The sequence below is a fragment of the Saccostrea echinata genome, unplaced genomic scaffold (assembly GCF_033153115.1).
Source record: "Saccostrea echinata isolate AGI-Se365-2 ecotype Australia unplaced genomic scaffold, CSIRO_AGI_Sech_v1 ptg000009l, whole genome shotgun sequence".
NCBI classification, from domain to species: domain Eukaryota; kingdom Metazoa; phylum Mollusca; class Bivalvia; order Ostreida; family Ostreidae; genus Saccostrea; species Saccostrea echinata.
In genome coordinates, this window is record NW_026889758.1 from 39,591,553 (window position 1) to 39,607,894 (window position 16,342).

The following is a 16,342-nucleotide window of genomic DNA, read 5'->3' on the forward strand; positions in this document are numbered from 1 at the left end:
ACTCCCCCTCCCCAGGTCCTTCCCCCAGCTTGGTCCGCCTGTGTAACTTCAGAAATTTCACTTCTAAGTATTTAAAAAATTCAATAATTTAAATACATCTCAAAATATGTGTGATTGTCGAGTCTTTGAAATTTCAAATGGCACTCTATATGTACACAAAACGAACTCAGGACGCTCATAAGTATTCTTAGAATCATAGAAATCCATTTGTTTTATCCTTTATTTGTGAATTCCAAGCACCAATTATATAGTAACAATGGATTTTGAAAATTCAAAAAAAGATCGAGACTCATTCCTTTCAAGTCGTACACCATTGAGCACCATTACTTAGGCAATTGCTTCAGCATTGCAAAAATGGCCACAGCCACACCTTCCCCTAACTGATCTTCCGTGTATGGCTGATTCAGGGGTGGGACGTGAATGAAAGCGGAGCGCGACTTGTTGATGGATAGAGAAATGTAATAAACAAAGTCGCACAGGTACCTTAAAAACACACAAAACCTAAGTATAAACATCTACATATGTTGAATAATTTCAGTATGCTAAATAATTTCGAAACCATGAAAACTGGGATAGTTTTCAAAGTAAAAAAAAGTCAAATCTTCTAAACTCAGTTTGGCCTTTTTTGAGGTGTACATGTATATAAATGGTATTCAATATATTATTTTTTTCTAATTGAAAATCTGTTTACTAATTCCAAAATAGCACAAATGATGTTGAAAACGTTAAAAATCACACCTCCCAGTCTTAGCATAAGAAACCTCTGCTTGCAGCTCGTTATCTGCGTTGTTGATCTCGGCACTGACTCGACTCATGTCAAGCCCTGCACAGATACACTCTTCCCCTTCTTCCCTACAGCATTCCTTATTGGGAGTTTTTCCTTTGATGTCTTTGAGATAGTAGCCGGTGTTGTGAGCTCTCTGTTCTAGTGTGATTTTATTTACGAAGTCAGAGACTCCGACATGCACCATCAGCTGGAAAGTATAATTTAGTAATACATTGTATCAAGGTATTTTGGCGTTGTTATAGTAGATGTAGGTAATATCATAAAGATTAAAACATCTGTCCTACCCCACCCACAATTTGAATACGTGTATGTAGTATGTATATACATGTACGATGGGCGACTATAATACATGTACCATGTAATTCAAATGCAGCCAATAGTATTTAAAATTACAAAATAGACAATACATGTACATATATAAGATTAATCAATCTATTTTGAACCTTATGCAAATATATTTACATGAAGATACAATTATATCCAGGATGCTCACTCCTCAATGGCACCTGATCCCTCCTCTGTTTTTAGAGGTCCGTGCTTGCTCTGCTCACAATATGTATTGTTTAATTGGACTTTCGAGCATAATTATTGTTCCTTATCTTCAAATTTCATTCAGGTAAGTCATTGATTTCTCTTAACGTTTATTTCTAATGATTTTGTTATGATAATCACAAAAAGTACGAGCAGTACCAGAGGATCTTCCATTTCCCATAATTCTGTTACAATTTGGCTGACTTCTTGATAATCTACTGGAATTTCTTCAATATGCACATTGACATCAGGTAACAAGTTCCTTCGTTTCAGATTCTGTACAGCCACCCAGCTGACATTGACTGAATGTTCCCCAAAAGGCCCAAATCCTGTAAAATGATGACATACATTACACTTTCATGCCAGTATTTTGAAATAACATGAAGTTGTGACAATATCACTTCAGATGGAAATATCGACTCCAGGTTAACCCAGTATTTTGTACGACTATCAGTTGAAGGAGATGGTCACAAGAATATTCCTAAAAATGCTAGAATAGGATTAAAACGTTTACTAGAAAAAGAGATGCTTTAATATTGACTGAGCTATTTGGTCACCAGCTGATATCGGATTTGTTTAATCTCCACACATTTGTTTAAAACATTAACAGATGCAGTTACAAGTCAAATTATGGTAATACCAAGGATCATCCCTGAAATCATTTCTATAGCACATGTACATGTATATGCATTGACCTGCTTTAGGTCTATGGTATATGTTGCACGTTAGCTACATTTAAGATAAAACTATCATACCTGTGATTAGAACAGTCCTCTTGTCATTTCCCATGACCTCTTCAAATCGATAAAAAAACTTAAGATCTATGAAATAGCAAGTCAATGTTTCATGTGCATCACAATGTGACAAAAATTTGCCTGTTTAAAACAAGTAAATATATATATATATATAGAAACTGAAAGTAGAAAGTAGTGTTTAAGAAAATCGAGGAGTTCCGACATAACTATGCACACTTCACGAAACCGGAATTTTCTTTTTGGTACTACTATATAATTGCAGCAAATGTAATAGGTAATATTCTAAAGTTACTATTAAGTCAATTAAAACAAAGCTAGTGTCCTCATTATCAATCCTACTAATTCTTTGATTTTTCGGTGTACAGTAAATAAAAAGACCAGAGGAGTTCTCAGTAGCTCTGGCGAGACTTTAGTGAGACTACGTACAGCACCAGAAATTAGCCTAGCCTGGTTCCCTGTCCCTGTTATGCTTCGTATACTCCGCGACACTTGACAAGGATGAGCCAGGGAACCAGGCTAAAATTAGCCTAGCCTAGTTCCCTGTCCCTGTTATGCTTCTAGAACTCCGCAACATATCCACGCTAAGGCATTGCCGCAGAGTACACAAAGCAGAACAGGTACAGGAAAGTGACTCTAGTAGCATGATTGATTGTATGTTATTTTACAATCCATTCGACTAGTTTTGCGTCCCTTTCAAGATTATTTCACTTATATACGTAGATACATCATATCAGTGAAGGGCTTCAAATTTAGACCTTTTCTCGGCACTTAGGGCCATTGAGAAATATGAGAATTCTTTCTTGCCAACACCTACCATGACATCTCGGTTTTTAAGGTCTTATCCGAAAGACCCGTGACTTTCACATTTAATGCCGGGTGCTTGGCGAAGGAATAGTCACTACTTGTCATTAGGTTTGACGCGGCGCGGCTTACGAGAATCGAACTCGGGCCTTCCGATCACGAAGCGAACGCCCTACCACTAGGCTGTCGTGACTCGTGTGACTAAGAACTAGCTTATTTGGGTATCATAATTACCTTTATTATGGTAATCATTTTGATTGGGGTTGCCCAACAGCTTGCTGCTTTACCTGTGGTCAATTGTTTCATTCCAATTTCATTCCATTTTGCTTCTCTTGTGCCTAGTATGCTTATTTTGTGATTTCTCATCTCTTTCGCAACCTGTGCATGCATTTTTCTCCATCTCATATAAATAGTGTGAATATTCTACAGTGCAACTTTATGTCCCTTGCTTTAGCTAAAAGCGGGGGATATAAAATTTGGTTTGTCCGTCCGTCTGTCAATCGTTCTATGTGTAACATTTTTGTTTCCAGACGATATCTCAAAAAGTCCTTAAACTTTTGCAGTGAATCTTTATATCACATCTCCCTACGACTTAAAGAAAGCCAAAGGTTAAGGTTAGAAATTCATATACACATATTGTATAGAATGGTTTCCAGATGATAACTAGTTTCCTTGAGCTTTTGCAATGAAATTGTATATATTACTCCCTATGACTTAAAAAAGATCCCTATTAATTTTGAGGTCAAAATGACAAAGTCCAAGGTCAGAAATCCATAAGTTTAGATCTGTTGTTCCCAGAAGATAGTGTAACTAGTTTTGTTTGAGCCTAAGATGATAACTCTCTCTAATTTAAAAACATCCTTATCTATTTTTAGGCAGGTGTAAAGATGAATAATGACCCCCGTAGAATAATGAACGGGAGTAAATTTTCGACGTATAAAACTGACTCCTCGGCCGTAGAAAAATGTGTTTATTTCTTAGAAAAAAAATCCAGGAGTCAGTTTTCTATCTGTGCCATCTATAAGAAAATGACCCCGTTGACAAATGACCCCTAACCCAAAGAGAGTAATAAGAAATTCTATTCCACAGGGTGAATGATTCCAAGAGGAACTATCAGTTGTCAGGATATGGGTTGTAGCCCAATTCTTTTTTTTCTGACGAACCCATATATAGCAACACCCTCATGCTCATCCTTCAGTTTTTATGAAGCACCGAAGTTAATTGAAAATCAAGATATCATTAATTATTTCAAAATGTATGTCGAGCATAATAATTGAATTATTGCTTTCTTTAATTTAAATATCATAAAAAAATTAACATAGTTAAATGTAATTTACTATTGTTAACTACAGTCTACTACATTACATACTTACAAATACTTTGATTTACTATGTAACTTTATTCCAGAACCTTTTTTATTTAGATTTAGAGCCCTAATATCTCTTTAATTTCATTTAGTTTTAGAGCCATAACATCTCTTTAATTCCATGCCAATAACGTAAATTTAGAATATACTAGTAATATTTCTTTTAAATATCAAAATATCGTCTGTAGAATCGGAGGACATGAAATACAACATTTTGAAATACAGAGTAAAAAAAACCCCAGAAAACTTTGATTTACTGTAGTAAAAAATTGATTTACTACATGTATATACTAAAATCTTTGATACTATAGTAATATGTTTACCGGGGTATATATGCATATAAATTTCGATTATAAAAACTACGATCTATATACAATTGTATATGGACATATTTACCAAATATCGGGAAACTTTGCTCCCCCTTTTAACTTGGCTCAAATGGTGACCCTTTGGCCAGGACAGGGTGGGGCCATAAAAGGGGGGGGGGGGGTGAGTGAAACGTATAATCCTTAAAAAAGCAATGTCTTACTGAATAAAAATTAACATGGATGTTATTTGTGGAATTCGTATGGAAGATCTCAAAAAGTGTAGTTCAATTGTGGCTCATTTGGTATCGTCTGGGCCAGAATTGAGGTTTTATATAGGAATATATAGGAGAGTACCGTTTAAAAAACCTTCTCAAGGACAACATTGCTATATTTATTTGTCAAATGTATATGAAAGGACACTAATATAGTGTTAATTTATTTTTCTTTTATTTTCATATCCAGATTTTCGGCATAACAGTGGAGCCCCAGTCGAAAGTCTAAAACTATTACTTTTATTACATGAAATTGTAAATATTATACTATTGACTAAAAAAAGATTGTTTTATTATATTGTTTAATGATTAAATGTTTTATTATATTGTTTAATGATTAAATGATACAAACTCGTTAAATAAACCATATTATCTTTCTTGATATTTTTTTATTTTTGTTAAAGTTTTAGCCATAAACATAACCAGTTGTATTATTTGATATTTCTTAATCTATTTTAAAGAATACAATCAAGCTAATTTATAACATTTGGGACCCCCGCTTAAGGAGAAAAGAAGAGGGTGGAAGAACTGAAAAAATATGCAGATGGGGAAAGGGAGAAGAAGGTCAACCTTGACCTTTCAGCTTTTGGCCTTAAAAGAAATCCATGACCTTAAGTTTACTGAGCTTACTGAGAAGTAAAGTTATCAAATGAAACTTATGTGTACAATATGCAAATTTCTGACCTTGGTCTTTGACCTTTTGACCTCAAATCAATAGGAGTCTTTTTAAAGTCATATTGACTAACGGTATAAATTTCATTGCAAAACATAGAAAAGAACTAGAGTTATCACCAGAAAACCATTTTATGTAAGATATGAAATTTTGACCTTGACCTTTTTACCTAAAAATCAAGAAGGATCGTCATTAAGTCATTGATAGTTATGACATACATTTTCATTAAAAAAAAGCTCAAGAAAAATAAAGTTATCAACTAGAAACCAATTTTTGATATATATTTTATTTTTATGATATATAACTTCATTTTAAAAGCTTAAAGAGAATTTAAGTTTTCATCTGGAAACCATTTTTTGCAATATGTATGAATTTCTGACGTTGAACCTTTTTACCTCAAAATCAACAGGGGCCTTCTTAAGGCCACAAGAAGTTGGGATATAAAATTTCACTACAAAAGCTCCAAGGCTTCATGAATATAGGAGGAATTTAACTATACTAGAAGTTCTCAATCTATTTTTTGTCAATGTTTCTAGGCCAAAGTTATTTTAGATCTTCGGGCAAATTCTCTAAGGTGAGCAAATTTCCGCTGTCCTTGGCTCCTTCTGGCTCATACTTCGCCTGAATAATACCCTTGGGAAGAAATATAAGCAAAAGTGAAGGTCAAAACAAATATCTCTGTAAAGTCTTATTTAGAACATATTTTCTCTCTCTTTGTCTAATCTGGATCATACCTCAAAGAGTGACTGTGAGTAAAGTCAGTTTCCAAATAAAGTTATAGACAAAGTAGGCCTTTATGTGAAAAGGTCAGAATTCTAGTTCAAAGCAAACCTTTGTGTAAAAGTCTCGTCTGTAGTACATATTTTCTGCCCTTTGGTTCAATGTGCTTTTGAGTAAAGGGTACGTTGTTTAATGTCAGGATTTCTGTGTTAATTTCTAGTGTGTGTGTGTTGGGGGGGGGGATATATAATCTCCCCTTAATCCAACATAATTCCATTCACACTATTCTACTCTACACATTCTGTGTCTTTAATTTTTTTTAAAAACAAAAATATGTCTTTTCTTGCATATACATGTGATAGTGTCGTTTACTAATTTTTAATCAAAAATTAAAATAAGTACACTAATAGTCGTGTACTTATTTTAATTTTCAAATAAACATCCTTTCGAAAAAGAATGGTACTATAGTACCATATATACTTATAGACTAGTATAAATTTCCATTTGTATACTATAATTTTACAATACAAATGGAAAAGTGTACAATACAAAAGGAAAATCATACAATACAAATGAGAAATTATACAATACAAAAGGAAAATTATACAATACAAATTGAAAATTATACAATATAAATGGAAAATTTTAGAATACAAATAAAAATTATACAATACAAATAAAAATATACAATACAAATGGAAAACTATACAATACCAATGGAAAATTAAAGAAAATAAATAAAAATTATACAATACATGTACAAATAAAAAATTATAATACAAATGGCCTCAGGCAAATAGTTTGGTTCGAGGGGTCGACAAAACGCATTTTGCCCGAGAACACAGTCAATAAATGTTTTGTTAAACCTTTTACTTTTTATTTTGACATAACATGATGTAAATTTTGTTTACCCGCACTGCGGTTTAAATTTGGTCAATTCCGTAAAGTTCTGTCGAACTCCAACGAATGTATATAAGATACAGCTGACCCCGCCCACAATGTGACGTAAGCGGTCCAACATATCATCGACAGGTCCAGTATCTCGCTCTGCGGTCAAACATCGATTTTTTATGACCGCCCAGTAAAACATTGGAAATATTAGACGTTTTTTAGTATAGAATTATATAGAACCAATTTTTAAAGGTATAACAGTGCTTCGTTTGACATGCCATATTCCAATGTTTTACTGAGCGGTCATCGAAAAAATCGATGTTTGATAACGGAGTGAGATATTGGACCTGTCGATGAGATATTGGACCGCTTACGTCACCCAATGGGTGGGATCAGCTAAATCTCATTTGCATTCGCGGGTGTTCGACAGAGACGGAATTGACCGATTTTAACCTCAGTGCTAGTAAAGGAAATTTACATCACGGAAGCCAGCACAAGATACATGTATGTCAAAAAATAAAAGGTATAAAAAACATTTATTGACCGTGTTCTCGGGCAAAATGCGTTTTGTCGACCCCTCCAAGCAAACTGTTTGCCTTTGGCCTCAGGCAAACAGTTTGGTTCTTAGGTCCGACAAAACGCATGTAGCCATGAACCCAGTCAATAAATGTATAATGTTGAACTTGTCATTGTATGCATGAAAAGTTGTTTTGGAAAATAAGGAATTTAATGATATTCCTAATAGGTAAATTTGTTTAAAATTAAGCATTCATTATTATTTCTATTAAATATTGTTACAAGTAAATGTTGTAAATTGTTTCATGCTGAAGGTTCCCTTTTGTCTTAACCACACTAGGTTTCAGCAATTCTGGAAAACTCCATGTTAATGCCAGTTTGTGGACTGTGAGAATTAAAATGAATTCGAATAAATTATGAATAAGTCCGCCAGACTGTGTCTGATTTATGGAGAGAAAGAGAGTCCTTGTTATTCTATGCACTATAGTCAAATACGTTCAATTTTTTATGTTATCAAGGCGCCTTTGTAGCAGTGTAGACACAGAGGGATCACTTTGTACTGTGTCTGCCTGTCTGTCTGTTTTGTCCTCTGATACCTAGACATGCAATAACTACAGAATTCATCGGAAAATCGCGTGTTTCATCGTCTATCCATCAACACCTTTGTCGATCAAGTTTCATGTTTTAATCACCAAAACAGCTGTTAAATAAACGTATTTGACCATTTACAGCAACCCAATATTTCTTCGAAGGTAATTATTTCTTTTCATAATGCATGAGGATTAAAGCATCTGAATTTTTTTTTTTTACATGCGTTTGTGTTTTTCCTAATTTTAAGCACTGTTTGGAATTTCAGTGTCTATACTGAGCAATCATTATACAATAATCCGAGAACATATTTTTTTTTCCATCAGTACGGATATGATTTTAAGGATTTATAATTGACATTTAATAATTGTTTACTCTAATCACTCCTACATTTGATTCATCATTTATTCCATAAGTAAATTTTCAGGAATGAATTATATGAATTTAATTTATATTTGTTATAATAGATTGATACTTATCGAGTTGTCTTTCTTAGTGAAGACCAAACACTCTCTGTCTCTAACCTTTCAAAAGAAACCCCTGGCATGGTTTGAAGTTACAACAAACTGACAGCTATTGCGATAAGTAGCACTTTTAACAAACAAAACTTTCCTAATTAAAACCAACTAAATTAAACAGGTGTAGCTTTTCGAACTCATGCCAACATTCAAAATTATCTCCAAAAAAGTTATTTTAGAATATATAATTACGTTATTTACTAGTAACTGCTGCAGAATATATGTTTCTTTATGTTTGTCTGACTGAGGCTACACATTGCATAGAAAAGTAATATAATTTTATGCATTTCCATTGTCCTTTTTTGATCAATCACGTGACCATATCTACGCTGGTGGCCTATTAATGCAATAAACATTTGTTTTTGTCGCTCAAGTTTCAAAATGCGACTGAGAAAAATAACTGTAAAGTGTGATTAAGTTGTATTCAGAGGATGTAAACGATATTCTATAACATGTCAGGTTTGTGGAGAAATCTAAAGGCACACCTGTGTCCGACTGTGAATTTTATTTTGGGCGTTGTTTCCAATCACCTGTTACCAAGTAAAAAGTGTCAGAAGAAAGAAGAAAATTATGTAATGATTTAAAGTGTTTTCTTTACCAATGTTTATATTTCTTTTGTAACATATTCAAGTAATGAAGTAATAATGTTTTGTCAATTGTATGGTATGCTTGAAGGTGTAAAATGAAATATCATTCTGACATTATGATTTTTCTTACATCTAGTAATATACATGTTACTAAAAACAATGGGAATAAGTAGGGGAAAGAAGATGGGTGAACAAGGCGTGCAGAATGCCTATAGCTTCAGATATTAATAAAATCATATTCAATTTGTGAATTAAGTATTTAAAATAAAGTTTTGTCATAAAAGTGTACTTTTAAGGTATAGTGGGTCTTTGCTCCATGTTTTTGTAAACCAAAAAATGTATATTTTTATGCACACTTTTAGGATCAACTTTCAAAAAAATGGAGCGAAGACCCACTCATATCGAAAAATTTTGTTAAAGTGTGAGAAAATGATCCTTTTTGTCCTCTTTAGTGTGTGTATGCTATTTCGTAGGCAAATAATTTCAGTCTTTGTGAGATTTTTGTAAATTGTAGAGATTTAGCATAAAATATACTTTAATGTTAGATGAAATATCAAAGAAAATTTTTATATAATTGAGATTTTATTTTTCACTTCATGTTTGTCGCACTATAGGCACTTCGCCCGCCTTGTTCACCCATCTTCTTTTCTATTTGTTTGTTTTGTAATAAAATTGTGAGAGTTATAATGAATGAAATAAATCATATGACAAATATTTGAGAATCACCTACCGTCTAATCACTCTTTAAGAAGAATCGTCTTCCTTGGAAACATGCTTAGCTTAAAACAGTCACGTGATACTGGTGAGTATTTTTGTATAATTTGTCATAGTTCCGGTACACCCACACGTCTTTGATTGTAATTCTGTCAATTTGGCCTTGGAGCAACGTGTATTTTCTGAGACATGTGAATGCTAAACAAAAACTTAGCTATTCCACCCTATGTTTGACACTTGAAAGCTATTTTTATTTGGACATTAAATCTGTTAAAAATGCAGCTGCAGATCTTCTGATACGCTCTGTATCTCATTTCCGCAATAAAAAGTAGGAAACCTTGGAGAAATCGTTTCCACACAGTTGTTCTCAAGATGTTTTTACTCGAAAAGAAAACAAATGATACCATGCACTCACTCTTTGAACCAGATACAAGTACTTGTAAACGCATGTTGTTCTCGACAAATTTTGAGACCAGGTACTGATTTTATGCTGGACAAATGGCTAGATTTGGTATAATGTACAATATCTCGTGATAACTGTAAACTTCAGTCGCTTTTAGAAGTTGTTATGATGACGTACTCTCACAATTCTACATTCTAGAATCAGCAGCCTTCATCGCATCGACTTCGTATCTCTCTTTTTCAGACATGTAGAACTCATACAAAAATAAATCCACCCGGACTCGAGCAAATACAGAATCATATAGGGATATATTTACATCCACTGGCTATTTTCTTCATTATTGTGGCAATGTTTTTTAAAACTAGTAAGATCCAGATTTTAAAGCCATTTGTATGAAAGATTTCTTTTAAAGAATTCCATAGGTCAACAGACTTGTTCATGGCTCTTCCGTCAGTGTAACTTACGGATCATTTTATCTTCTTTCACCAGTTCACCAACTTTGGATGAATAAATTTATACAAATATAAATATGAAAAAAAAAAATTTCTTTATTTACACGGGTACAAAGGGCTGCAATCACTGTGCTTACGCTGGTTATGTATTTTTCTGCAATATTGAAACTGTTCTTCTCCGTTTAAACAAAGAAAGCATTTCGTTGTTTAGATGACATTTACTGAAAAAAAAATCCCTGAAAAACAACGCATTATGTTCCCTAAAACGAAAAGCATTAAAAAATAGAACAATTTTAATTCTTCCATAATTCACCCTTTTCTCTAGGTTCTTTCATATTCCATGTGATTCTCTCATGTTAAGATCTGTCAAATTTTTTTTAAAAAGTGAAATAGCCTAGATATTACCCAAATATGGATAGAGTTATAGAAACCTTATACACTGTAACAGAATTTGTGATCAATTAATAACATGTGCAAAGCTTTGATTATATACTTTTTTCCTTTTCCGAACAAAGCTCACTGGGTGTAATTTTTGTCTATTTATCATGCAGTAAAATGTCGAGAAAAAGTTATTTTAACAATTAAAAAAATAAATTGTAATTTTTTTTTACTTTTTATCCCCGTAAATAATCTGAACTGAATAAAGCAAAGAAAAAAAGAGCTACCGACAGAATAGCTGCAGAACTGTACCCCTCTGCACTGTGGCTATGAAAATTGTGATAGATAAACCAGAAACAACAGAACTGTTCACTTAGTAATAGATAGGGTAATGTTAACAATAAGTACTACCCCTGGATCCCATGAAGGCCCCTTGAACATGTACAATACTTAATGTTTTATTTTAATGCCGTACTTCCACAGAATTTAGTAGCATACGCCGTTGTAAAAATTAAATCCAACATTAATTAAACTACTTTTGAAAAAAGTTAAAATATAACGTTGAATATTTTCGAGAGCTTTATTTTGGATATTGAGACTACTACTAGTATTAGAAATGAATGCCCGCAACAAAAATAACTTCTTCTTCATTGGTGTGAGATCTATCTTAATTCTGCTTTCGTGTTCTTTTTCGTCATACGAGTACTCAACTATAAATAGCTTAGCCTACTATGATGAACATATATATCGAACACGATTAATTATTGTTGTTTTAAATTTGATGTCCAGAATGTGCATATAATTGTTGATAAAAGATTTTCTCGGGGATAATGTATTTGTATTATATATTATAGGTACTTATATAAATATAATTTATCTTGTACATCGCTATTAAGTTAAAATATATACATGTACATGTAATTGCTCAGAGCGAGATTCACAGAACTTGATAAATATACATTGTTTTTCTGTTATGGTATAGAAAAATAATGTTTCATTTGTGGATTAACGGAGTGAGGTAAAACAAACACCACTGTATTTCCCATTTTAGGAGGGGTCCCTATTTACTAGGGGAGGGGGATAGGGGTCCAAGGTCATTTTTGGATTACTTTTCTATTTTATATTTTATTATTCTGAAAATTCAAGGAGTTGAAGGAGGGGTTTGAACCCCTTGACGTCCCCTTTAGACCCGTGCATGATTTCTCTGTAGGTACTGTGTAGAATAATAATTGTAACTTTGTGTCAATAAAAACCATAGTTTGCTTAAGTTTAGTTATAAATCTTTAATAAACGGAACCATGGGCATATTAAAAATGAATACAGTGTAAAATTTCTAGATGTGGATCGGTTATATATACAAAAACATCGTCATCTAAAGACAATTGCAACATGGCTATGACCATGAAACAGGGTCATAATTTATCAAAATTTTTACTTTAAACTTTTGACACCATTCTACATCCGTCCGAATGAAGGACGCTTCTCTGCTTACGACCATGCAAATAACATTTTCTATATAGTCCTAACAGTAGCATGTTTCCTTAAAGTTGGAGTCTTTGGGCGTGTTGTGAACAATTTAATATTTTCATATTCATTTGAAGCACTGATTTACTTTTCTCCTATTTTATTTATTTTTTTTTTTAGTTTCAAATGCAAACACTGAGATTTAACAGGAGCCTCTCTTCCTTGCGGTATCTGCACAACTTTTTTTTGTAGTTTGAATGTGTAGTAGCCACGTCTTGGCATCGTCTTCACACCATCTGGAATTGAAATAATATCGTCTGAATAAAGAATTGATATTTATGACGCACAATTAGGCCGAGCAGAGCGATAAAACCCCGTTTTCGCGCGTTTTTATATCATCTGCAGATTATATCAGGGTTATGCAATTTAGGCATCTTTTCGCGTCAGGAATTAATCACATGGGATTATATAATCATCTTCTGTTAATTCTCCTTTTGCGCTTTAATACTTGCTTTTGGTCCCGATGATTAAGATTGATATTCCATTTCTTTGCTGATTTTATTATATTCCTGTATGACAAGATACCGGAATAATTGGACTATATGGCGTTTTAGCACTGTGGTCATACTCTCAAATTGGTAGCTGCTCCAAACATAAACCATAATCATGGAAGTCTGGCTGCTTCTGTCTTTTCCAATCGTACGTCATGTCTTTTGTTTCATCCATATAATTCAGTTTTATTTCATATTGCTAATCCACAGAGATTCATTTGATTTGTCAGTTCTTGAATAGAGTTAGCCAGATGTTCACACCAGCACATCTCAGTTAGACAGAAATGTTCCACTACTGTACCCTTTCTGTCTGGTTACAACAATTCCGGTTAAGAAAACAAACAAACAAACAAACAAAAAAAAAACCATAACAACAACCAAAAAAAAAAAAAAAAAAAAAAACCACCATGAAAATGAGCTGATGTTGCCTATGAAAAAAAAAAGATTTCCGATCTCAAGTATATTTCTTTGAGTGATTATATCAACAAACCAAAATCTTTAGGTAGTCAGTGTGCTTGTTGGAGGGGTGGGAGGTTTGAATATATTAAGTATATAGTATTTCCCACCTGCCCACCCCACAATTTTAACAGTTGAAGTCTATCAATAAGTAACGCAGAATTATTAGATCTGGAAAATTATTTCTAACTTTACTTCATCAATCTAGATATATTATATAAATTAAATATAAAGATATTTTTAAAGTAATTCTGAGTATGTCTTGTCTTCCAGTTCAGGAATTGCAGAGACAAAGACATTCATGAAATTTTTGAGATGGAAAGTGTATAATGTAAATTTTTAATGCTTTCTTTTAAATTTCCACTTTGTTTAATAGTTTTAAAAATATTCTTTCAAAAGACACATATTATGGAATTTCATATACGACAGCTAACTGCTGAAATACCACTGCCAACTTCTCGCTGACACTGCTTATAGATAATATTGCATAATTGTTTTATCTTTAATACGCAATTACGCATGCTTTTCTAAACCATATTAAAGCAATAATATAATAACAATAAACAAGAGGGCCATGGGCCACAATGCTCACCTTAGTCACTATAGCCCTGCTGTGGCCCCACCCTACCTTCGGGCAATCTAATTAAAATTAGATCTTTGATCCACTCCAACTAGATTGACCTTCGGGGGTCATGGTTTGAATAAACTTGAAATTACACTACCTAAGGATGCTTAATATGACTCATCATGGCTTAGTTTTTCTTGAGTAGAAGATTTTTTTTTTAAAGATTTTTTCCAAATATTCCTATGTAAAATTTTGATCACCCATTATGGCCCCACCCTACCTGTTCTTGTGACCTGGGGGTCATAATTTGAACAAACTTGAATCAACATTACCTGAGGATACTTCCATATAAATATGATTAATCATGGCTTTGCCATTTTCAAGGAGAGGAATTTGAAGATTTGTTCCTATACAGTGTATATATTTCTACTTAAACTTTTGATCGCCCATTATGGCCCCATCCCGTCCCCTTGGGTCATCATTTCAACAAACTTGAATCTACACTACGGATGTTTCCGTATAGATATGATTAACCAGGGCTTTGCTGTTCTTGTGAAGATTTTTAAAGTTTTATCCTTTATACTCCTAAGTCTTTGATTGCCCGTTGTGGCCCCATCCTACCCCGGGGGCTCATGATATGAACAAATTCCAATCTACACTAGCTGAGGGTGCTTCCATATAAATATGACTAATGTCTTTGCTGTTCTTGAAGAATTTTAAATACTTTTTCTTAAATATTCCTATGTAAATATTTGATCGCACATTGTGGCCGCACTTTCCCCTGGTTGGGTCATGATTTGAATAAACTTGAATCTACGCTACCTGAAGATGTTTCCTGGATGAAGATGTAAATATGACTTATCATGGCTTTGCTGTTCTTGTGAAGAAGGTTTTTAAAGATTTTTTTCTACATGTTATACTCCTTTTTAAAAATTGTATTACCCATTGTGTCCCACACTACCTTCGGGGGTCGTTCATGATTTGATCAAATTCTGGAGTTTGACCTACTTTTGAAAAACTTAAACCTTGGTCATAACTTTTGAACGATTGGTGCTTCAGCTTTCATATTTCACCAGTATATTTCTTGTGAGAAGGCCTTTCCTTTGACAAAATTAATTTTGACCATTTGACCTTGACCTTGATGTTTAACTTACTTTTGAAAAACTTAAACCTTTTCCATATCTATTCAATGGTTGCTGCTAGGGCTTTCATATTTCACAGGTATATTCCTTGAGATAAGACCTTACTTTGGGTACCAACATATTTGATTTGCATTTGAGAAAGTTTAACCTTTGCTATAAGTTGCTATACGGGGGCATCAGTGTTTCAGAAACACATCTTGTTTTTTGTTTAAAAAAAAGAACAGGTTTATGAAATTCATGATCACTGGATCAGGGGTTCTGGTGCTAGGGCAGGGCTCTAACTGCACATGTAGGGAAAATGTTAGTCTATATTGAGGGAAAATTATTCAACTATCATAATGATAATTTATCACCGTAAATAATGCAGTTGATAGGTATATTGAATAAAAGAATCATACAAGAATTTGCAATATATAATACAAAAAGCACTTTTACAGTTTTAAATGGCCAGGTAAATTTATAAGTAATAAATAAATAAACATTAGACAAAAAATACTTTATATTTAAATTTGTATCAGAAATATTAGTGAAGAGCAGGAGGGATTGAAAGAAAGGGAGTGTGTTGGGTTTTCTCTGACTACACAAGACTAAATTGTTCTTATGATTGGTGATAGTGACAAATGGAAGTGTAGATAGCACTGGGATACACAGGCAAGTAAACAAATCTTCTTTCAGAGTTGTTGCAGTTTACCATACAAATGATTATTATAATATCGATTCTTGATTGTCCCATTTCTCTCGATTCTGAGCAATATTTCTTCCTCTGTCAATTTTGTTTGCTTTATTATGTACTGATAATTATCAAAATTTCTATTCTATGGATCCTTAACAGGGTTATATCATACTCAGGTAACCGTTTGGGCCCGTGGGCCTCTCTTACAAAACTTTCAGCTTATAAAGAGAT

At 33.2% G+C, this 16,342-nt stretch overlaps 2 protein-coding genes across 2 annotated transcripts in view; both read right to left on the reverse strand.

The window, feature by feature from the left end:
* Positions 1-16,342, reverse strand: part of LOC133182373 (B9 domain-containing protein 2-like) — a 613,772-nt gene that overhangs the window by 205,403 nt on the left and 392,027 nt on the right. The gene's annotated exons all lie outside the window — the stretch shown is intronic.
* Positions 213-2,174, reverse strand: LOC133183700 (pyroglutamyl-peptidase 1-like). Its single transcript, XM_061318624.1, has 4 exons — positions 2,074-2,174; positions 1,478-1,647; positions 739-974; positions 213-483 (listed from the first exon to the last, which is right to left on the reverse strand). Exons 1-4 carry the CDS (start codon positions 2,105-2,107, stop codon positions 324-326), a joined length of 600 nt encoding a protein of 199 aa, XP_061174608.1. The 5' UTR covers positions 2,108-2,174; the 3' UTR covers positions 213-323.